Below are 25,135 nucleotides of genomic sequence, written 5' to 3'. Positions count from 1 at the left end.
CACAGTACTGTCAGTCTGCTCCTTATACACAGTACTGTTAGTCTGCTCCTTATACACAGTACTGTCAGTCTACTCCTTATACACAGTACTGTCAGTCTGCTCCTTATACACAGTACTGTCAGTCTACTCCTTATACACAGTACTGTCAGTCTGCTCCTTATACACAGTACTGTCAGTCTGCTCCTTATACACAGTACTGTCAGTCTGCTCCTTATACACAGTACTGTCAGTCTGCTCCTTATACACAGCACTGTCAGACTGCTCCTTATATACAGCACTGTCAGACTGCTCCTTATATACAGCACTGTCAGTCTGCTCCTTATACACAGTACTGTCAGTCTGCTCCTTATACACAGCACTGTCAGACTGCTCCTTATATACAGCACTGTCAGTCTGCTCCTTATACACAGCACTGTCAGACTGCTCCTTATATACAGCACTGTCAGTCTGCTCCTTATACACTGTACTGTCAGTCTACTCCTTATACACAGTACTGTCAGTCTGCTCCTTATACACAGTATTGTCAGTCTGCTCCTCATACACAGTACTGTCAGTCTACTCCTTATACACTGTACTGTCAGTCTGCTCCTCATACACAGTACTGTCAGTCTACTGTACTGTGTATAAGGAGTAGACTGACAGTACTGTGTATAAGGAGTAGACTGACAGTACTGTGTATAAGGAGCAGACTGGCAGTACTGTCAGCCTACCCCTCATACACAGTACTGTCAGTCTACTCCTTATACACAGTAATGTCAGTCTGCTCCTTATACACAGTACTGTCAGTCTGCTCCTTATACAAAGTACTCTCAGTCTGCTCCTTATACACAGTACTGTCAGTCTACTCCTTATACACAGTACTGTTAGGCTGCTCCTTATACATAGTACTGTCAGTCTGCTCCTTATACACAGTACTGTCAGTCTGCTCATTATACACAGTGCTGTCAGTCTTCTCCTTATACACAGTATTGTTAGTCTGTTCCTTATACACAGTATTGTCAGTATACCCCTCACACACAGTACTGTCAGTCTACTCCTTATACACAGTACTGTCAGTCTGCTCCTCATACACAGTACTGTCAGTCTGCTCCTTATACACAGTACTGTCAGTCTGCTCCTCATACACAGTACTGTCAGTCTGCTCCTTATACACAGTACTGCCAGTCTGCTCCTTATACACAGTACTGTCAGTCTGCTCCTTATAAACAGTACTGTCAGTCTGCTCCTTGTACACAGTGCTGTCAGTCTGCTCCTCATACACAGTACTGTCAGCCTACTCCTTATACACAGTACTGTCAGTCTACCCCTCATACACAGTACTGTCAGTCTGCTCCTTATACACAGTACTGTCAGTCTGCTCCTTATACACAATACTGTCAGTCTGCTCCTTATACACAGTACTATCAGTCTACCCCTCATACACAGTACTGTCAGTCTACTCCTTAAACACCGTACTGTTGGTCTACTCCTCATACACAGTATTGTCAGTTTGCTCCTTATACAGAGTACTGTCAGTCTGCTCCTTATACACAGTACAGTCAGTCTGCTCCTTAAACACCGTACTGTTGGTCTACTCCTCATACACAGTATTGTCAGTTTGCTCCTTATACACAGTACTGTCAGTCTGCTCCTTATACACAGTACTGTCAGTCTGCCCCTCATAAACAGTACTGTCAGTCTACTCCTTATACACAGTATTGTCAGTCTGCTCCTTATACACAGTACTGTCAGTCTACTCCTCATACACAGTACTGTCAGTCTGCTCCTTATACACAGTACTGTCAGTCTGCTCCTTATACACAGTACTGTCAGTCTACTCCTTATAAACAGTACTGTCAGTCTACTCCTTATAAACAGTACTGTCAGTCTGCTCCTTATACACAGTACTGTCAGTCTACTCCTTATAAACAGTACTGTCAGTCTGCTCCTTATACACAGTACTGTCAGTCTACTCCTTATAAACAGTACTGTCAGTCTGCTCCTTATACACAGTACTGTCAGTCTACTCCTTAAACACAGTACTGTCAGTCTGCTCCTTAAACACAGTACTGTCAGTCTGCTCCTTATACACAGTACTGTCAGTCTACTCCTTATAAACAGTACTGTCAGTCTGCTCCTTATACACAGTACTGTTATTCTGCCCTTTATACACAGTATTGTCAGTCTACCCCTCATACACAGTACTGTCAATCTACTCCTTATACACAGTACTGTCATTCTGCTCCTTATACACAGTACTGTCATTCTGCTCCTTATACACAGTACTGTCAGTCTGCTCCTTATACACAGTACTGTCATTCTGCTCCTTATACACAGTACTGTCAGTCTGCTCATTATACACAGTACTGTTAGTCTGCTCTTTATACACAGTATTGTCAGTCTACCCCTCATACACAGTACTGTCAATATACTCCTTATACACAGTACTGTCAGTCTGCTCCTTATACACAGTACTGTCAATCTGCTCCTTCTACACAGTACTGTTAGTCTGCTCCTTATACACAGTAGTGTCAGTCTACTCCTTATACACAGTACTGTCAGTCTAATCCTTATACACAGTACTGTCAGTCTGCTCCTTATACACAGTAGTGTCAGTCTACTCCTTATACACAGTACTGTCAGTCTACTCCTTATACACAGTACTGTCAGTCTAATCCTTATACACAGTACTGTCAGTCTGCTCCTTATACACAGTACTGTCAGTCTGCTCCTTATACACTGTACTCTCAGTCTGCTCCTTATACACAGTACTGTCAGTCTGCTCCTTATACACAGTACTGTTGGTCTACTCCTCATACACAGTACTGTCAGTCTACTCCTTATACACAGTACTGTCAGTCTGCTCCTTATACACAGTACTGTCAGTCTACTCCTTATACACAGTACTGTCAGTCTGCTCCTTATACACAGTACTGTTAGTCTGCTCCTTATACACAGTACAGTCAGTCTGCTCCTTATACACAGTACTGTCAGTCTGTTCCTTATACACAGCACTGTCAGACTGCTCCTTATATACAGCACTGTCAGACTGCTCCTTATATACAGCACTGTCAGTCTGCTCCTTATACACAGTACTGTCAGTCTGCTCCTTATACACAGCACTGTCAGACTGCTCCTTATATACAGCACTGTCAGTCTGCTCCTTATACACAGCACTGTCAGACTGCTCCTTATATACAGCACTGTCAGTCTGCTCCTTATACACAGTACTGTCAGTCTGCTCCTTATACACAGTACTGTCAGACTGCTCCTTATATACAGCACTGTCAGTCTGCTCCTTATACACAATACTGTCAGTCTACTCCTCATACAGAGTACTGTCAGTCTGCTCCTTATACACAGTACTGTCAGTCTGCTCCTTATACACTGTACTGTCAGACTGCTCCTTATATACAGCACTGTCAGTCTGCTCCTTATATACAGCACTGTCAGACTGCTCCTTATATACAGCACTGTCAGTCTGCTCCTTATACACTGTACTGTCAGACTGCTCCTTATATACAGCACTGTCAGTCTGCTCCTTATACACAGTACTGTCAGACTGCTCCTTATACACAGTACTGTCAGACTGCTCCTTATATACAGCACTGTCAGTCTGCTCCTTATACACTGTACTGTCAGTCTACTCCTTATACACAGTACTGTCAGTCTGCTCCTTATACACAGTATTGTCAGTCTGCTCCTCATACACAGTACTGTCAGTCTACTCCTTATACACTGTACTGTCAGTCTGCTCCTCATACACAGTACTGTCAGTCTACTGTACTGTGTATAAGGAGTAGACTGACAGTACTGTGTATAAGGAGTAGACTGACAGTACTGTGTATAAGGAGCAGACTGACAGTACTGTTTATATGGAGCAGACTGACAGTACTGTGTATAAGAAGCAGACTGACAGTACTGTGTATAAGGAGCAGACTGACTGTACTGTGTATAAGGAGCAGACTGACAGTACTGTGTATACACAGTACTGTCAGTCTACTCCGTATAAACAGTACTGTCAGTCTGCTCCTTATACACAGTACTGTCAGTCTACTCCTTATACACAGTACTGTCAGTCTACTCCTTATATACAGTACTGTCAGTCTGCTCCTTATACACAGTACTGTCAGTCTACTCCTTATACACAGTACTGTCAGTCTACTCCGTATAAACAGTACTGTTATTTTACTCCTTATACACAGTACTGTCAGTCTACTCCTTATACACAGTACTGTCAGTCTACTCCTTATATACAGTACTGTCAGTCTCCTCCTTATACACAGTACTGTCAGTCTGCTCCTTATACAAAGTACTGTCAGTCTGCTCCTTATTACTGTCAGTCTGCTCCTCATACACAGTACTGTCAGTCTGCTCCTTATACACAGTACTGTCAGTCTACTCCTTATACACAGTACTGTCAGTCTACTCCTCATACACAGTACTGTCAGTCTGTTCCTTATACACAGTACTGTCAGTCTACTCCTTATACACAATACTGTCAGTCTGCTCCTTATACACAGTACTGTCAGTCTACTCCTTATACACAGTACTGTCAGTCTGCTCCTTATATACAGTACTGTCAGTCTGCTCCTTATACAAAATACTGTCAGTCTGCTCCTTATACACAGTACTGTCAGTCTGCTCCTTATACAAAGTACTGTTAGTCTGCTCCTTATACAAAGTACTGTCAGTCTACTCCTTATACACAGTACTGTCAGTCTACTCCTTATACACAGTACTTTCAGTCTACTCCTTATATACAGTACTGTCAGTCTGCTCCTTATACACAGTACTGTCAGTCTGCTCCTTATACAAAGTACTGTTAGTCTGCTCCTTATACAAAGTACTGTCAGTCTACTCTTTATAAACAGTACTGTCAATCTGCTCCTTATACACAGTACTGTCAGTCTGCTCCTTATACAAAGTACCGTCAGTATACTCTTTATAAACAGTACTGTCAATCTGCTCCTTATACACAGTACTGTCAGTCTACTCCTTCTACTCCTTATACACAGTACTGTCAGTCTGCTCCTCATACACAGTACTCTCAGTCTGCTCTTTATACACAGTACTCTCAGTCTGCTCCTTATACACAGTAATGTCAGTCTACTCCTTATACAGAGTACTGTCAGTCTACTCCTTATACACAGTACTGTCAGTCTGCTCCTCATACACAGTACTGTCAGTCTGCTCCTTATACACAGTACTGTCAGTCTACCCATCACACACAGTTAAATAGATAAAAACATGTAAAATGATTTATGCAATGGTTTTACATGCACTTAAATACATATGTATACACATAACTAAACATATATATATATATATATATATGTGTGTGTGTGTGTGTGTATATAATGTCAGTAAATATATATAATACACACACACACACATATATATAATATATACACACACACACACACACACACACATATATATATATATAATATATACACACATATAAATATACACACATATAAATACACACACACACACACATAGACTCATATATACACAACTACACCATGATATGTACGTACAGCACACACAGCAAGAGTACCATCCTCCTTTTAAAAGACTCAGTGGGTCAATATTTATATACATCTTTTTATTGACAATAATCCCAACACATGTCTAAAGACATAAAGTCACAGACTTCAAACAGACGCATAAAAAGCTGTGAGCCAGCAGCAGTCTAAAAAGAGACCAGGAAATGGGGGACAATAAAAAAGGAGGGGAGGAATGGGAGAAGGAAGGGGAAGAAGAGAGTAAAGTATATAAGAGAGGGGTTTGTAGGAGATGCAGGACGCAATGGTCTGCGGGTCTACACTCCATCAGACGGCAGCATCTCCATCAGTTTATTGTAGTCTTCTCCTCTGTCTTCTGGGGCCAATGGGATTGTAGAGTTGAGAATCAAAAAGTGACGAGTGTTTAAATCATACTGAGGGAGAAATGGGGGTAGGCGAGGATGTAGGAGGGTCCACGTTTGTGAAGTACAATAGGAAATGCAGATAGGTAGGGAGAGAAAAACAAGAGAGAAAAGGGAGAAAGAGAGAAAGAGAAAAACAAGAGAGAAAGAGAAAAACAAGAGAGAAAAAGAGAAAAAAACAAGAGAGAAGGAGAAAATTGATAGAGAGAAAGAGAAAAGCAAGAGAGAAAGAGAGAAAAGCAAGAGAGAAAGAGAGAAAAACAAGAAAGAAAGAGAGAAAAGCAAAAGAGAAAGAGAGAAAGACAAGAGAGAAAGAGAAAAAAACAAGAGAAAAAGAGAAAAACAGGAGAGAAAGAGAGAAAAACAAGAGAGAAAGACAAGAGAGAAAGAGAAAAAACAAGAGAAAAAGATAAAAACAAGACAGAAAGAGAGAAAAGCAAGAGAGAAAGAGAAAAAACAAGAGAGAAAGAGAAAAAACAAGAGAGAAAGAGAGAAAAACAAGAGAGAAAGAGAGAAAAACAAGAGAGAAAGAGCGAAAAGCAAGAGAGAAAGAGAGAAAAGCAAGAGAGAAAGAGAAAAAACAAGAGAGAAAGAGAGAAAAACAAGAGAGAAAGAGAGAAAAACAAGAGAGAAAGAAAAAAAACAAGAGAGAAAGAGCGAAAAGCAAGAGAGAAAGAGAGAAAAGCAAGAGAGAAAGAGCGAAAAGCAAGAGAGAAAGAGAGAAAAGCAAGAGAGAAAGAGAAAAAACAAGAGAGAAAGAGAGAAAAAACAAGAGAGAAAGAAAAAACAAGAGAGAAAGAGATAAACAAGAGAGAAAAAGAGAGAGAGAAAAACAAGAGAGAAAAAGAGAAAAACAAGAGAGAAAAATAGAAAAACAAGAGAGAGAAAGAGAGAGAGAAAAAGAGAGAGAAAGAAAGAAAGAAAGAAAGAGAGAGAAAGAGAGAGAGGGGAGAGAAAGGTTTTAAAGAATAAAAGAGGAGGGAATAAAGATAAGAGATAAAGAGACAGTGTTATCACAGAGGAATTTAAGAAATATAATTAGTACATAAAGATGCTGAGTGTTTGTTGGAGGACACATATCAGACAGACTTCTGTGACATTTACAAGGGAGGGTACTGCAGGGTACTGTATATGCAGTAGCAGCATGCAGAGTGTGGCTATACAGAGTGTATTGGAGTGGGGGCATTTACAAACGGGCCAAAGGCAATTCACTCACCATCAGAGGCACAGCATCCTAGGCGTTGACATAACGTACAGTGGCCCCCACCCTGCGTGTGAGGAAGAAGTGGGATTAGTACAGTATAATGTGTATAGAGCAAGGACTGCCGCAGGAAGATAAGTGTGACCCTCATTAAGTGTAGGGTGCTGAGTTTAATATGGGGAAGTGTCTCCTCAGCTGGGACTAGTAAAGGGCTCAGTCAGTATAGTGGACCTTGGATGCAGTATTATCACTGGATGATGAGAATACACCTAAAGGTGTCAAATTTCTTGGGATGACCGTTCTAATTGGTATAAATTAACATAAATAATTGTGCAGCATAATTTGGAAACTAATGTTGCATGGAATGATTTAAAATAATTATTTATTTCACCTTTAGAAGACATTTTACCATAAAAGGACCATTATTTATATATTTATTATCTATATTGAAATTAACCTTAAAAATATCAGACATGCCAGCTGGTTGGTCACTGTACATACAGCCTAGATTACCTAGGGCAATGGGCCCCACATTACACCTGCCCCAAGTATTTCACATTTATTAGAAAATCCTGCACTAACCAATTAATCACACGTTTTTCAAATACATTTGTGGTACTATTTCACCCCTTAGATTTTGCATATAGTCTATGGTCAGTACAGGATACTGTGTCTGCATGTACTCTATGGTTAGTACAGGATACTGTGTCAGCATGCAATCTATGGTTAGTACAGGATACTGTGTCTGCATGTAGTCTATGGTTAGTACAGGATACTGTGTCTGCATGTTGTCTATGGTTAGTACAGGATACTGTATCTGCATGTAGTCTATGGTTAGTACAGGATACTGTGTTTGCATGTAGTCTATGGTTAGTACAGGATACTGTGTTTGCATGTAGTCTATGGTTAGTACAGGATACTGTATCTGCATGTAGTCTATGGTTAGTACAGGATACTGTGTTTGCATGTAGTCTATGGTTAGTACAGGATACTGTGTTTGCATGTAGTCTATGGTTAGTACAGGATACTGTATCTGCATGTAGTCTATGGTTAGTACAGGATACTGTGTCTGTATGTAGTCTATGGTCAGTACAGGATACTGTGTTTGCATATAGTCTATGGTTAGTACAGGATACTGTATCTGCATGTAGTCTATGGTTAGTACAGGATACTGTTTCTGCATGTAGTCTATGGTTAGTACAGGATACTGTATCTGCATGTAGTCTATGGTTAGTACAGGATACTGTGTTTGCATGTAGTCTATGGTTAGTACAGGATACTGTGTCTGCATGTAGTCTATGGTTAGTACAGGATACTGTGTTTGCATATAGTCTATGGTTAGTACAGGATAATGTATCTGCATGTAGTCTATGGTTAGTACAGGATACTGTGTCTGCATGTAGTCTACGGTTAGTACAGGATACTGTGTCTGTATGTAGTCTATGGTCAGTACAGGATACTGTGTCTGTATGTAGTCTATGGTTAGTGCAGGATACTGTGTCTGTATGTAGTCTACGGTTAGTACAGGATACTGTGTCTGTATGTAGTCTATGGTCAGTACAGGATACTGTGTCTGTATGTAGTCTATGGTTAGTGCAGGATACTGTGTCTGTATGTAGTCTATGGTTAGTACAGGATACTGTGTCTGCATGTAGTCTATGGTTAGTACAGGATACTGTGTCTGTATGTAGTCTATGGTTAGTACAGGATACAGTGCCTGTATGTAGTCTATGGTTAGTACAGGATACAGTGCCTGTATGTAGTTGATGGTTAGTATAGGATACTGTGTCTGTATGTAGTCTATGATTAGTACAGGATACTGTGTCTGCATGTAGTCTATGGTTAGTACAGGATACTGTGTCTGCATGTAGTCTATGCTTAGTACAGGATACTGTATCTGCATGTAGTCTATGGTTAGTGCAGGATACTGTGTCTGTATGTAGTCTACGGTTAGTACAGGATACTGTGTCTGTATGTAGTCTATGGTCAGTACAGGATACTGTGTCTGTATGTAGTCTATGGTTAGTGCAGGATACTGTGTCTGCATGTAGTCTATGATTAGTACAGGATACTGTGTCTGCATGTAGTCTATGGTTAGTACAGGATACTGTGTCTGAATGTAGTCTATGGTTAGTACAGGATACTGTGTCTGTATGTAGTCTATGGTTAGTACAGGATACAGTGCCTGTATGTAGTCGATGGTTAGTATAGGATACTGTGTCTGTATGTAGTCTATGGTTAGTACAGGATACCGTGTCTGCATGTAGTCTATGGTTAGTACAGGATACTGTGTCTGCATGTAGTCTATGGTTAGTACAGGATACTGTATCTGCATATAGTCTATGGTTAGTACAGGATACTGTGTTTGCATGTAGTCTATGGTTAGTACAGGATACTGTGTTTGCATGCAGTCTATGGTTAGTACAGGATACTGTGTCTGCATGTAGTCTATGGTTAGTACAGGATACTGTGTCTGCATGTAGTCTATGGTTAGTACAGGAAACTGTGTAAGCATGTAGTCTATGGTTAGTACAGGATACTGTGTCTGCATGTAGTCTATGGTTAGTACAGGATACTGTGTCTGCATGTAGTCTATGGTTAGTACAGGATACTGTGTCTGCTTATAGGCTATGGTTAGTACAGGAAACTGTGTAAGCATGTAGTCTATGGTTAGTACAGGATACTGTGTCTGTATGTAGTCTATGGTTAGTACAGGATACTGTGTCTGCATGTAGTCTATGGTTAGTACAGGATACTGTATCTGCATGTAGTCTATGGTTAGTACAGGATACTGTATCTGCATGTAGTCTATGGTTAGTACAGGATACTGTATCTGCATGTAGTCTATGGTTAGTACAGTATACTGTGTCTGCATGTAGTCTATGGTTAGTACAGGATACTGTGTCTGAATGTAGTCTATGGTAAGTACAGGATACTGTGTCTGTATGTAGTCTATGGTTAGTACAGGATACAGTGCCTGTATGTAGTCGATGGTTAGTATAGGATACTGTGTCTGTATGTAGTCTATGATTAGTACAGGATACTGTGTCTGCATGTAGTCTATGGTTAGTGCAGGATACTGTGTCTGCATGTAGTCTATGGTTAGTACAGGATACTGTATCTGCATGTAGTCTATGGTTAGTACAGGATACTGTGTTTGCATGTAGTCTGTGGTTAGTAAAGGATACTGTGTCAGCATGTAGTCTATGGTTAGTACAGGATACTGTGTCTGCATGTAGTCTATGGTTAGTACAGGATACTGTTTCTGCATGTAGTCTATGGTTAGTACAGTATACTGTATCTGCATGTAGTCTATGGTTAGTACAGGATACTGTGTTTGCATGTAGTCTATGGTTAGTACAGGATACTGTGTTTGCATGTAGTCTATGGTTAGTACAGGATACTGTATCTGCATGTAGTCTATGGTTAGTACAGGATACTGTGTTTGCATGTAGTCTATGGTTAGTACAGGATACTGTATCTGCATGTAGTCTATGGTTAGTACAGGATACTGTGTTTGCATGTAGTCTATGGTTAGTACAGGATATTGTGTCTGCATGTAGTCTACAGTTAGTACAGGATACTGTGTCTGCATGTAGTCTATGGTTAGTACAGGATACTGTGTTTGCATATAGTCTATGGTTAGTACAGGATAATGTATCTGCATGTAGTCTATGGTTAGTACAGGATACTGTGTCTGCATGTAGTCTACGGTTAGTACAGGATACTGTGTCTGTATGTAGTCTATGGTCAGTACAGGATACTGTGTCTGTATGTAGTCTATGGTTAGTGCAGGATACTGTGTCTGTATGTAGTCTACGGTTAGTACAGGATACTGTGTCTGTATGTAGTCTATGGTCAGTACAGGATACTGTGTCTGTATGTAGTCTATGGTTAGTGCAGGATACTGTGTCTGTATGTAGTCTATGGTTAGTACAGGATACTGTGTCTGCATGTAGTCTATGGTTAGTACAGGATACTGTGTCTGAATGTAGTCTATGGTTAGTACAGGATACTGTGTCTGTATGTAGTCTATGGTTAGTACAGGATACAGTGCCTGTATGTAGTCGATGGTTAGTATAGGATACTGTGTCTGTATGTAGTCTATGGTTAGTGCAGGATACTGTGTCTGTATGTAGTCTATGGTTAGTACAGGATACTGTGTCTGCATGTAGTCTATGGTTAGTACAGGATACTGTGTCTGAATGTAGTCTATGGTTAGTACAGGATACTGTGTCTGCATGTAGTCTATGGTTAGTACAGGATACTGTGTCTGCATGTAGTCTACGGTTAGTACAGGATACTGTGTCTGTATGTAGTCTATGGTCAGTACAGGATACTGTGTCTGTATGTAGTCTATGGTTAGTGCAGGATACTGTGTCTGTATGTAGTCTACGGTTAGTACAGGATACTGTGTCTGTATGTAGTCTATGGTCAGTACAGGATACTGTGTCTGTATGTAGTCTATGGTTAGTGCAGGATACTGTGTCTGTATGTAGTCTATGGTTAGTACAGGATACTGTGTCTGCATGTAGTCTATGGTTAGTACAGGATACTGTGTCTGAATGTAGTCTATGGTTAGTACAGGATACTGTGTCTGTATGTAGTCTATGGTTAGTACAGGATACAGTGCCTGTATGTAGTCGATGGTTAGTATAGGATACTGTGTCTGTATGTAGTCTATGGTTAGTGCAGGATACTGTGTCTGTATGTAGTCTATGGTTAGTACAGGATACTGTGTCTGCATGTAGTCTATGGTTAGTACAGGATACTGTGTCTGAATGTAGTCTATGGTTAGTACAGGATACTGTGTCTGTATGTAGTCTATGGTTAGTACAGGATACAGTGCCTGTATGTAGTCGATGGTTAGTATAGGATACTGTGTCTGTATGTAGTCTATGGTTAGTACAGGATACCGTGTCTGCATGTAGTCTATGGTTAGTACAGGATACTGTGTCTGCATGTAGTCTATGGTTAGTACAGGATACTGTATCTGCATATAGTCTATGGTTAGTACAGGATACTGTGTTTGCATGTAGTCTATGGTTAGTACAGGATACTGTGTTTGCATGCAGTCTATGGTTAGTACAGGATACTGTGTCTGCATGTAGTCTATGGTTAGTACAGGATACTGTGTCTGCATGTAGTCTATGGTTAGTACAGGATACTGTGTCTGCTTATAGTCTATGGTTAGTACAGGAAACTGTGTAAGCATGTAGTCTATGGTTAGTACAGGATACTGTGTCTGCATGTAGTCTATGGTTAGTACAGGATACTGTGTCTGCATGTAGTCTATGGTTAGTACAGGATACTGTGTCTGCTTATAGGCTATGGTTAGTACAGGAAACTGTGTAAGCATGTAGTCTATGGTTAGTACAGGATACTGTGTCTGCATGTAGTCTATGGTTAGTACAGGATACTGTGTCTGCATGTAGTCTATGGTTAGTACAGGATACTGTATCTGCATGTAGTCTATGGTTAGTACAGGATACTGTATCTGCATGTAGTCTATGGTTAGTACAGTATACTGTGTCTGCATGTAGTCTATGGTTAGTACAGGATAATGTGTCTGAATGTAGTCTATGGTAAGTACAGGATACTGTGTCTGTATGTAGTCTATGGTTAGTACAGGATACAGTGCCTGTATGTAGTCGATGGTTAGTATAGGATACTGTGTCTGTATGTAGTCTATGATTAGTACAGGATACTGTGTCTGCATGTAGTCTATGGTTAGTGCAGGATACTGTGTCTGCATGTAGTCTATGGTTAGTACAGGATACTGTATCTGCATGTAGTCTATGGTTAGTACAGGATACTGTGTTTGCATGTAGTCTATGGTTAGTAAAGGATACTGTGTCAGCATGTAGTCTATGGTTAGTACAGGATACTGTGTCTGCATGTGGTCTATGGTTAGTACAGGATACTGTTTCTGCATGTAGTCTATGGTTAGTACAGTATACTGTATCTGCATGTAGTCTATGGTTAGTACAGGATACTGTGTCTGCATGTGGTCTATGGTTAGTACAGGATACTGTTTCTGCATGTAGTCTATGGTTAGTACAGTATACTGTATCTGCATGTAGTCTATGGTTAGTACAGGATACTGTGTTTGCATGTAGTCTATGGTTAGTACAGGATACTGTGTTTGCATGTAGTCTATGGTTAGTACAGGATACTGTATCTGCATGTAGTCTATGGTTAGTACAGGATACTGTGTTTGCATGTAGTCTATGGTTAGTACAGGATACTGTATCTGCATGTAGTCTATGGTTAGTACAGGATACTGTGTTTGCATGTAGTCTATGGTTAGTACAGGATATTGTGTCTGCATGTAGTCTACAGTTAGTACAGGATACTGTGTCTGCATGTAGTCTATGGTTAGTACAGGATACTGTGTTTGCATATAGTCTATGGTTAGTACAGGATAATGTATCTGCATGTAGTCTATGGTTAGTACAGGATACTGTGTATGCATGTAGTCTACGGTTAGTACAGGATACTGTGTCTGTATGTAGTCTATGGTCAGTACAGGATACTGTGTCTGTATGTAGTCTATGGTTAGTGCAGGATACTGTGTCTGTATGTAGTCTACGGTTAGTACAGGATACTGTGTCTGTATGTAGTCTATGGTCAGTACAGGATACTGTGTCTGTATGTAGTCTATGGTTAGTGCAGGATACTGTGTCTGTATGTAGTCTATGGTTAGTACAGGATACTGTGTCTGCATGTAGTCTATGGTTAGTACAGGATACTGTGTCTGAATGTAGTCTATGGTTAGTACAGGATACTGTGTCTGTATGTAGTCTATGGTTAGTACAGGATACAGTGCCTGTATGTAGTCTATGGTTAGTACAGGATACAGTGCCTGTATGTAGTTGATGGTTAGTATAGGATACTGTGTCTGTATGTAGTCTATGGTTAGTGCAGGATACTGTGTCTGTATGTAGTCTATGGTTAGTACAGGATACTGTGTCTTCATGTAGTCTATGGTTAGTACAGGATACTGTGTCTGTATGTAGTCTACGGTTAGTACAGGATACTGTGTCTGTATGTAGTCTATGGTCAGTACAGGATACTGTGTCTGTATGTAGTCTATGGTTAGTGCAGGATACTGTGTCTGTATGTAGTCTATGGTTAGTACAGGATACTGTGTCTGCATGTAGTCTATGGTTAGTACAGGATACTGTGTCTGAATGTAGTCTATGGTTAGTACAGGATACTGTGTCTGTATGTAGTCTATGGTTAGTACAGGATACAGTGCCTGTATGTAGTCTATGGTTAGTACAGGATACAGTGCCTGTATGTAGTTGATGGTTAGTATAGGATACTGTGTCTGTATGTAGTCTATGATTAGTACAGGATACTGTGTCTGCATGTAGTATATGGTTAGTACAGGATACTGTGTCTGCATGTAGTCTATGGTTAGTACAGGATACTGTATCTGCATGTAGTCTATGGTTAGTGCAGGATACTGTGTCTGTATGTAGTCTACGGTTAGTACAGGATACTGTGTCTGTATGTAGTCTATGGTCAGTACAGGATACTGTGTCTGTATGTAGTCTATGGTTAGTGCAGGATACTGTGTCTGCATGTAGTCTATGGTTAGTACAGGATACTGTGTCTGCATGTAGTCTATGGTTAGTACAGGATACTGTGTCTGAATGTAGTCTATGGTTAGTACAGGATACTGTGTCTGTATGTAGTCTATGGTTAGTACAGGATACAGTGCCTGTATGTAGTCGATGGTTAGTACAGGATACAGTGCCTGTATGTAGTCTATGGTTAGTACAGGATACAGTGCCTGTATGTAGTCGATGGTTAGTATAGGATACTGTGTCTGTATGTAGTCTATGGTTAGTACAGGATACCGTGTCTGCATGTAGTCTATGGTTAGTACAGGATACTGTGTCTGCATGTAGTCTACGGTTAGTACAGGATACTGTGTCTGCATGTAGTCTACGGTTAGTACAGGATACTGTGTCTGCATGTAGTCTATGGTTAGTACAGTATACTGTATCTGCATGTAGTCTATGGTTAGTACAGGATACTGTGTTTGCATGCAGTCTATGGTTAGTACAGGATACTGTGTCTGCATGTAGTCTATGGTTAGTACAGGATACTGTGTCTGCATGTAGTCTATGGTTAGTACAGGATACTGTGTCTGCATGTAGTCTATGGTTAGTACAGGATACTGTATCTGCATATAGTCTATGGTTAGTACAGGATACTGTGTTTGCATGTAGTCTATGGTTAGTACAGGATACTGTGTTTGCATGCAGTCTATGGTTAGTACAGGATACTGTGTCTGCATGTAGTCTATGGTTAGTACAGGATACTGTGTCTGCATGTAGTCTATGGTTAGTACAGGATACTGTGTCTGCTTATAGGCTATGGTTAGTACAGGAAACTGTGTAAGCATGTAGTCTATGGTTAGTACGGGATACTGTGTCTGCATGTAGTCTATGGTTAGTACAGGATACTGTGTCTGCATGTAGTCTATGGTTAGTACAGGATACTGTATCTGCATGTAGTCTATGGTTAGTACAGGATACTGTGTCTGCATGTAGTTTATGGATAGTACAGGATACTGTGTCTGCATGTAGTCTATGGTTAGTACAGGATACTGTGTCAGCATGTAGTCTATGGTTAGTACAAGATACTGTGTCTGCATGTAGTCTATAGTTAGTACAGGTTACTGTGTCTGCATGTAGTCTATAGTTAGTACAGGATACTGTATCTGCATGTAGTCTATGGTTAGTACAGGATACTGTGTCAGCATGTAGTCTATGGTTAGTACAGGATACTGTGTCTGCATGTAGTCTATGGTTAGTACAGGATACTGTGTCTGCATGTAGTCTATGGTTAGTACAGGATAGTGTATCTGCATGTAGTCTATGGTTAGTACAGGATACTGTATCTGCATGTAGTCTATGGTTAGTACAGGATACTGTGTCTGTATGTAGTTTATGGTTAGTACAGGATACTGTGTCTGCATGTAGTATATGGTTAGTACAGGATACTGTATCTGCATGTAGTCTATGGTTAGTACAGGATACTGTGTTTGCATGTAGTCTATGGTTAGTACAGGATACTGTGTCTGTATGTAGTCTATGGTTAGTGCAGGATACTGTGTCTGCATGTAGTCTATGGTTAGTACAGGATACTGTGTCTGAATGTATTCTATAGTTAGTACAGGATACTGTGCCTGTATGTAGTCTATGGTCAGTACAGGATACTGTGTCTGTATGTAGTCTATGGTTAGTACAGGATACTGTGTCTGAATGTAGTCTATAGTTAATACAGGATACTGTGCCTGTATGTAGTCTATGGTCAGTACAGGATACTGTGTCTGTATGTAGTCTACGGTTAGTACAGAATACTGTGTCTGCATGTAGTCTACGGTTAGTACAGGATACTGTGTCTGCATGTAGTCTACGGTTAGTACAGGATACTGTGTCTGTATGTAGTCTATGGTCAGTACAGGATACTGTGTTTGCATGTAGTCTATGGTTAGTATAGGATACTGTGTCTGCATGTAGTCTATGGTTAGTACAGGATACTGTGTCAGCATGTAGTCTATGGTTAGTACAGGATACTGTGTCTGCATGTAGTCTACGTTTAGTACAGGATACTGTGTCTGTATGTAGTCTATGGTCAGTACAGGATACTGTATCTGCATGTAGTCTATGGTTAGTATAGGATACTGTGTCTGCATGTAGTCTATGATTAGTACAGGATACAGTGTCTGCATGTAGTCTACAGTTAGTACAGGATACTGTGTCTCTATGTAGTCTATGGTTAGTATAGGATACTGTGTCTGCATGTAGTCTATGGTTAGTACAGGATACTGTGTATTAATGTAGTCTACAGTTAGTACAGGATACTGTGCCTGTATGTAGTCGATGGTTAGTATAGGATACTGTCACCGATACTAGTTCTGATTGCATTGAAACATCCCTACCCTCCTTTGATATGCAAACCCTAGTAGCACAGTTAAGTAACCTCTTCTCCCCACAATTCGACATGATTAAAAAAGAAATATCGGGCATATCCTCTAAACTAGTTATATTAAATTGTATAAAAGTCAAACAGAGAGAATGTAGTCACAACATATAATACTGTTGTGAAAAAAGCAAGGGATAAAACAAGGCACACAGAGTTTTGGTAAAAAATCAATTTTATTAATTCTTATTTTAATCCCAAACCACATTAATGTGGATCACAAAAGTGACAAGGTCAATCATACTCTGAAAGTGAGCATTCTTAACTTAAAAAGCAAAATTCGAAGACTAAATGCTACTAAACGGCCAGAAACCTCTAAGCATACGTATGCTAATTGACTAGGGGTTAGGCCTAACCTACTATCTATAACATAGACAGGTATCTATAACATAGGCAGGTAACATATAGTGAGCAAAAAGCGTAAGTGAAATCTAGCATAAGCATAGACATATTAGTAACAAGTTAACTCATAAAAAAGACATTTTCATTTATACCAAACAGATCAGAGAAAATGAACGGCAAATGTCTTATTATAGCGTCTGAAAAGTAGGCAAAAGATAAATGCTGCTGGAGGTACAAGTTCACTTGTTTTACTTAGCTGCTGTGTTTGGATCCGTAATTCCGATTCAAAGGAGATGCAGCATTCAGTGCGTGTGACGTCACTTGCAGCCTGAGGTGTGGTTATGAGCCTGCTGGCAATAGGTTCGATTGCAGGAGGTGTGTCCCAAAAGCCGAGAATCCGTCCACTGGATTGGCCAGTTGCACAAGGTGAAAGAAACCAGGCTTCCACCGATGTTATGTAGCTGAGCACATACCAGGATGCACCGTATACTCAGGAAAGTATATTGAAACAGCCACACACAAAACCAAGCGATTTCTCAGCAACGGGGTCTCTTATCTTTAGACACCTTCAGGTAGATGTTGCACGCTCAGTCCAGCGCAAGAAAGGAAACCACATTCTCCAGTAGTTAGCCGCTTTTAGACAAACACGCTCTTTCTCAGCATGCAGTATCAACATTGGGTCAGTTCCAAGGCAGAAATAAACTTGTACCAAAAATGTCTTTTCTTTGCTTTCTTTGAAAATTGCTTACAAGAAAGACAGGAGTTGGTCGACCTCACTCCTGGCTAGTGTAGCACATAGGTGCTAAAGTTACACAAAGTGCCAACGCACGTTTCACCCCTGCAGCAAGATTTGTGTCTAAGGGGTTCATCAGGGCAGTGGCGTAGCGTGGGGGGGGGGGGCACAGGGGCAATGGCCCCGGGCGCATAATTATGGGGGGCGCAAAAGGTCTTGAGTCACTGTCACTCTTAGTCTACTCTCAATCAATGCAAGTGTTAACTTTAGTCTGTCTGAGTAGTCTGACTCGTCATGGTCTGTGAGTCTGTGCCGCCGGCGCCTCCTGTAAGTGTAGCACTGTACTACTATGTAATCTTATTAGTCCTATCCGACTCTGTCTGTCAAGTCCAAACGTTACCTGGCTCCAGGCTCCTGCTGTGCTGCCTGCACTGTCTATACAGTTTATGGATACTAGCACTGCGGATCCTGACTCCTCCCACTCCCAGCGCGCAAGTCAAGAGGGACAGAGAGAGCAAGAAGTGGAGGAAGAGCCTGCCTGAGGACTGTCTCTAGCGCGTTGTGCCTGCCCTGCTGCCCGTGAAGCCTGCTGGTAAGGTAAGTAATTTGGGGAGGAGAGGAAAGGGATGTCGCTGGCAGCGGCTTAGACTGGGGTTTGATTGGTGATGGGGTGGGGGATCACCTGGCTGCAGAGCAGACCATAGCCTGGGTACGAAGATCCCTCAGCACTGTGACTTGTGGGGCACAAACAGCTGTTTACACAAGCCTGGAAATGGGACTTGCCATTTATATATCGTCCCCTTAGTTAGTAATAGTCACAGAGGAAGCAGCCATCATATAAACGCATTGCTGCTCAATCAAGGAAGGACAAGGGGATAATATATTTATCTATTTGTGCAACAGCATGGATTTAGAATTTTACACAAAAAATAACATAATAAAAAAATCTTCTAACCAAATGACCCTTTAGCTACAAATCAATATATGATATTAATATCATCATTCCAGCAATTATGTAATTTTATGCCAATACAGGTAAAAAAAAAATCATACATGTATAAGAAAACATTTTTTTAGAATTGGTTTTAAATAAATATTTTATTTAATAAACTAATATTTAGAAGGCGAAAGCTTTCATCTTCTAAATATTTGTTTCTAATTAAATAAAATATTTATTTAAAACCAATTCTAAAAAAATGTTTTCTTATACATGTATGATTTTACAGTGTTTGTATTGTGTTATAGATTTCTTGACTCAGTAAGAGACAATGAGACTTAACAACTATTAATATATAATATGGACTCATTTTGTCCCCACACTCTTCCTATTCTGATAACATAGAAAACAAACTGCTGTTTGCAAGTCAAACCCCATGCTGTTGGCTCATTACTTGTGGATCAGCTTCATTTTCTTTTTCATTTTTTTATATTGTTTTTATCTTCCTTTTGTGATTGAGACAGAGCATTTTTTTAAGTTTCTTTTATTATAATAGTTACTTCTATAGTCACATTGGCTTAGTTCCTATGGTATTTTTGGTTGAAGAGATAGCTAGGTAAGTGTCTGGAGCGCTACATGACCGAAAATAGTGCTGCCATATAGTGCCCTTGCAAATGGATAACATTATTGCAAACAGGCTGCCATATAGTGCTCCAGACACGTGCAGGCTCCTGAGCTTATATCCTTTCAATTCAACTAAAGATACCAAGAGAATGAAGACAATTTGAAAATAGAAGTAAATTAGAAAGTTGCTTAAGATTGCATGCTCTATCTGAATTATGAAAGAAAATGTTTGGGTTTCATGTCCCTTTAAAGGAACAGTAAAGTTAAAATTAAATGGACATTATACACTAATTTTTTCTTTGCATAAATGTTTTGTAGAAGATCTATTTATAAAACCCATAAAGTTGTATTTTTTTTTAAATGTATAGCTTTGCTTATTTTTAAATAACATTGCTCTGATTTTCAGACTCCTAACCAAGCCCCAAAGTTTTATGTGAATACCGCTACCTACTCCAGCTTGCTCCTGTTTGTGTAAAGGGTCTTTTCATATGCAAAAGAAGGGGGAGGGGAGAGTGTCTTATTTGCCACTTGCAGTGGGCTTTCCAACTACCTTTTCAACAGAGCTAAACTGAGAGCTTCTAAGTAAGTTTTTAAACAGTTTTATACTGGATTTTTATATCGGTATCTGTGCATCTTATTCTTTATAGTAGTGTCTATTACATGCAGTTATATGGAAATGAGTGTATACTGTCCCTTTAAACTTCATGACTTTGGTAGAACGTGATTTTAACAACTTTCCATTTTTCTTCTGTTATCTAGTTTGCTTCATTCTCTTATTATCCTTTAAAGAGTATACCTAGGTAGGCTTAGTAGAAGTTCACTACTGTGAGCTAGCTGCTGATTGCTGGCTGCACTGCACATGTTCGCCTCTTGTCATTGGCTTACTAAAATGCTCAGCTAGCTCACAGTAGTGCATTGCTTCATATTCAACAAAGGATACTAAGATAATGAGGCAAATTTAATAATATAAGTCAATTGTAAAGTTGTTTAAAATTGTATTCTCTATCTGAATCATGAAAGAAAATGTTAGGGCTTAATGACACATTAGTTGGCGCTGCTATCACTCAGTGGAGTGCAGATAGACAGACAGAGACAATTGGTAAAAAGTTACACTGCATAAATACCTTACGTTCATAATGCTGGAAGAGACTCAGTCAGTGCTAATGGGTTAGGGGGGCGCAATTCTTACCTTGCCCTGGGCGCTGATAACCCACGCTACGCCACTGCGTCAGGGCATACTATTCCATACCGGATATCCTCTTTATATGGACCTACCTGTGGCTCCACAGGTGATCTACTTGCTAGTACACCTGCTAATCTCTTAAAGCTGTGTTACAGTACCAACAGTGTACCAAGGGTTAATACCAGATGAAGAATGTCCTGCATAGGGAATCAGCAATTCACAACCCAGCCAGTTTCAGGTTTAAAACAGAATGACATTTATTAAAGGCTAGATGCCTAGTATTTATACAGGTTTGACCCCAGATGGGGGGGTTGAAAGACTCTTGTACATTTAGATAAAAAGGGGAAGACGCCCTTTTATGAAACAGTAGAATTACATTACTTAAATACTTTACTTAGGCAGATAACAACTTAAACACATTTGGCTTGTCTTATCACCTAGCGTCTGCTCTCTGAGGGTGATTAAACAATGGCCTGTTTATTACTTAAATGTAATTATAGCACACAATAGCTGAGGCCAGAAAACCTGTCTTTAGAAATTAGTTTCTTAGCTAAACACAATTAACTCCTTCAGTCCTGACAGAAGGGTCGGTCACATATCTCCCCCCTTGTGGAACACTCCGGCAGACCCGGCTTGACCCTTTGGCGGGTCAACCTGGGGATGACCGGACTAGGAGGTGGTAGGCATGTCAGTTTGCCAGGACAATTCATCTGTATTCCCGTTATGAGAGAGAATTCCTGTCCATACAAAGAAGGGTTCAACTTCCTCAGTGCCCAGACTAGGGCTAAACAGTCCTTCAAAATCCCATCAGCTTCTTTACGAGTTTTCTGTACCTGCTCTTTATAGGTATCCACAATCCCTTCATACTGACATAGGGTGCCCTTGAGTTGCTGCACCTCACTATGAGCCAGCGTCAGCTTCTCCTCAAGTGTCGCTAAGTTTGTCTTTAATGTTTCATGTCCCACTCTCAAGCTGGTGTTTTCTGCAGTCTGTCGGTGCAGCTTGTCTAGCAGAGATTCACGTTCTAAACGTGCTTTTTCCTCTGCGCTCCTCTTCTCCTTCATCAGCGCATTGTAACGGGACTTCCACGTATCAATAGCGGATAGAGATTTACTGAGCTCAGCGTCCTGGGGCTTAGCAGCAGGGGGGTCAGTCTCTGCTGCACGGATCTGAGCACGGGTAGTCACAGGGTTAACATCAGCGGGACCCATGGGAGCATAGGCAGAAACAAGGGGAGCCAAGTCATTTCCAAGAAGAACATCAGCAGGTAAGTCCTTCTTGACCCCCACATTCACAGGTCTAGCGCCCACTCCCCAATCCAAATGTACCCTGGCAACAGGTAGGCTGAACACATCGCCCCCTGCTACCCTCACAGCCACAGTGTCTCCAGTGTACTGTTTCTCAGACACCAAGTTCTTTTGAAGCAAGGTCATGGTAGCACCAGTATCCCGTAGACCACTGACCTTCTTCCCATTCACTTTAACCAGTTGCCGGTTATTCCGGTGGGCAGCTTGCACAAGGTCTGCCTCATGTAGGATGCTCCAGCATTCTTGCGCCTCTACGTAGCGGGCCGCAGGCTGAGGGTTACGTGTGATTCCACCGGCAGGTCTTCTCCAGGACTGTGCTTGGTTCGCTGTATTTAGGGGACACTCTGGTCTTTTGTGCCCTAGTTGCTTACATCCAAAGCATCGAATCGGTTGTGAGTAGCCCCGCAAATTGAACCGGGCTCTCTGAGGGTAGTTCGTGGCCAGATGCCGTGTGGTATAGCGGTGCGCCGGGGGTTGGTAACTGGCAGCTGCTGGGGTGACTGGGGGTCTGTACTCCACTCTAGCAGGGGGCTTAGTGGTAGCAGTGTCCAGTTTGCGGGCATCCGTATACTCATCTGCCAAGCGAGCCGCTTCATGCAGGGTGGAGGGTTTACGGTCCCGAACCCACTCTCGAACTCCTGCGGGTAACTTGTCGAAGCAATGTTCCAACAGGAATAGCTGCAGCACCTCTTCCCCAGATATGGCTTGGCACCCCGCTATCCAGTGAGCTGCTGTGCGGTGCACCTTACATGCCCACTCAAGGTAGGAATCTCCAGCTAATTTAACAGTGTCTCTGAACCGCCTCCGGTATGCCTCCGGTGTAACCGCATACCTGGAGAGCAGAGCCTCTTTTACAGTATTATAATCCCCGACTTCCTCATCTGGAATGGCCCGAAAAGCCTCACTGGCCCGGCTGGATAATTTTCCAGATAATATCGTGACCCAGTCCTCTGCGGGTACCTTGTGTAGTGCACATTGCCTCTCAAAATCCGCAAGGTACCCATCAATCTCTCCTTCTGTTTCCAGGAAGTTTTTAAAAGCTGCAAAATTTACTTTTCTCTTTTCCACTGGGTTTGCTGCAGCGCCGCTTTGGCGAAGTAGGTTGGCCTCCACAGCTGCTATGACCCGGTCGATAATTTCCGCAGATGGGTTGGGGCCATAATATGCCAGTCTTATTTTAACCGCCCGATCAAAGCTTGCTTCTTCAGGGGTTCTGTCTGCTATGCTGGGCCCATTGGTTCCTTCTGTTCCTGGTACTCTTTCCATCTTAGTCAGTATTGTAATAATCCCCCTCTTCCTGAGGTTACTGGCTTGTGTAGTTGCTCTTCTGGGCGATAAGGTTCATTCCGTCGCTTGCCACCAATGTTACAGTACCAACAGTGTACCAAGGGTTAATACCAGATGAAGAATGTCCTGCATAGGGAATCAGCAATTCACAACCCAGCCAGTTTCAGGTTTAAAACAGAATGACATTTATTAAAGGCTAGATGCCTAGTATTTATACAGGTTTGACCCCAGATGGGGGGGTTGAAAGACTCTTGTACATTTAGATAAAAAGGGGAAGACGCCCTTTTATGAAACAGTAGAATTACATTACTTAAATACTTTACTTAGGCAGATAACAACTTAAACACATTTGGCTTGTCTTATCACCTAGCGTCTGCTCTCTGAGGGTGATTAAACAATGGCCTGTTTATTACTTAAATGTAATTATAGCACACAATAGCTGAGGCCAGAAAACCTGTCTTTAGAAATTAGTTTCTTAGCTAAACACAATTAACTCCTTCAGTCCTGACAGAAGGGTCTGTCACAAGCTGTATACAGCAAGATGCTCTATTCAATAATACATGTGTTCATAGTTAAAAAGGACCAAAATATGAAAGCTTTGTTATTTCATAAATTTTAAATGGAAAAGCTAAATTCCTAAGCCTTTCAAAGCAAAGCTAACAACGGCCTTTTAATGATCACTTCCAGATAACGGCGCACACTCTATCAGAGAACCATTTATAGGAAACTGGCAAACTCCAGCTTTTCGTTTAGACCTGTTGGATATCTCGTCCCTAGTTTATAAATCCATTTTGCTTCTTTCTGCAAAAAGATTTTTTCATTATTGCCACCTCTACCATTAGTGATTCCTTTATCAATAATGATAAACTTTAAAGATTCCACATTTCCTTCATGAAACATTTCAAAATGTCTCGCTACACTGGTGTCATTACAATGAGCAATATCATCACGGTGTTCTTGTACCCGGTCCTTTACAAGCCTCTTCGTTTTTCCTACGTAAAAGACCGGGCACGAGCATCTAAGGAGATATATTGCTCCCTCAGACTTGCAATTAAAGAAAAACTTTATATTGTAAGTCTTACCATCATGTACTGAGAATTGTTTAGCGCTGTCCATGTGGACACAGTATACACAGTGTCCACATGGATAGCTGCCTTTTATCCCCCTGTCCTTTCTGAGCCAGTCTGCATAAAAAAAAATTGACTTTTGACCAGGATGTCCCTCAGACTTTTTTCTATTTTTATTTCTAGATTTAACAATCAATGGAATAATATCAGGTCGGTCATAAACAAAAATTGGAATATTTTGACTTTGGATGACAAGGTCAAAAACGTAATTGGAGAAAAACCTCTAATGACAGCCAGGAAATCAAAAAGTCTGAGGGACATCCTGGTCAAAAGTCAATTTTCCAGGGGTCCATCTGATGCAGACTGGCTCAGAAAGGACAGGGGGATAAAAGGCAGCTATCCATGTGGACACTGTGTATACTGTGTCCACATGGACAGCGCTAAACAATTCTCAGTACATGATGGTAAGACTTACAATATAAAGTTTTTCTTTAATTGCAAGTCTGAGGGAGCAATATATCTCCTTAGATGCTCGTGCCCG

General features: G+C 41.0%; 1 protein-coding gene across 1 annotated transcript in view; it reads right to left on the bottom strand.

Moving 5' to 3' along the window:
- Window positions 1-5,743: 5,743 nt before the first annotated feature.
- The window catches only part of CNIH2 (cornichon family AMPA receptor auxiliary protein 2), a 186,497-nt gene continuing 167,105 nt past the window's right edge, over window positions 5,744-25,135 (bottom strand). The window contains exons 6-7 of the mRNA XM_053688844.1: window positions 7,128-7,179; window positions 5,744-5,862 (exon numbers count right to left, since the gene is read on the bottom strand). Coding sequence (XP_053544819.1) covers window positions 7,146-7,179 — 34 coding nt within the window. The 3' untranslated portion in view covers window positions 5,744-5,862; window positions 7,128-7,145. The remainder of the gene's footprint in view (window positions 5,863-7,127; window positions 7,180-25,135) is intronic.

The sequence above is a fragment of the Bombina bombina genome, chromosome 7 (genome assembly GCF_027579735.1).
Source record: "Bombina bombina isolate aBomBom1 chromosome 7, aBomBom1.pri, whole genome shotgun sequence".
NCBI lineage: Eukaryota > Metazoa > Chordata > Amphibia > Anura > Bombinatoridae > Bombina > Bombina bombina.
Note: the sequence above shows the minus strand (reverse complement) of the source record. Positions and strands in the feature narration are given on the sequence as shown.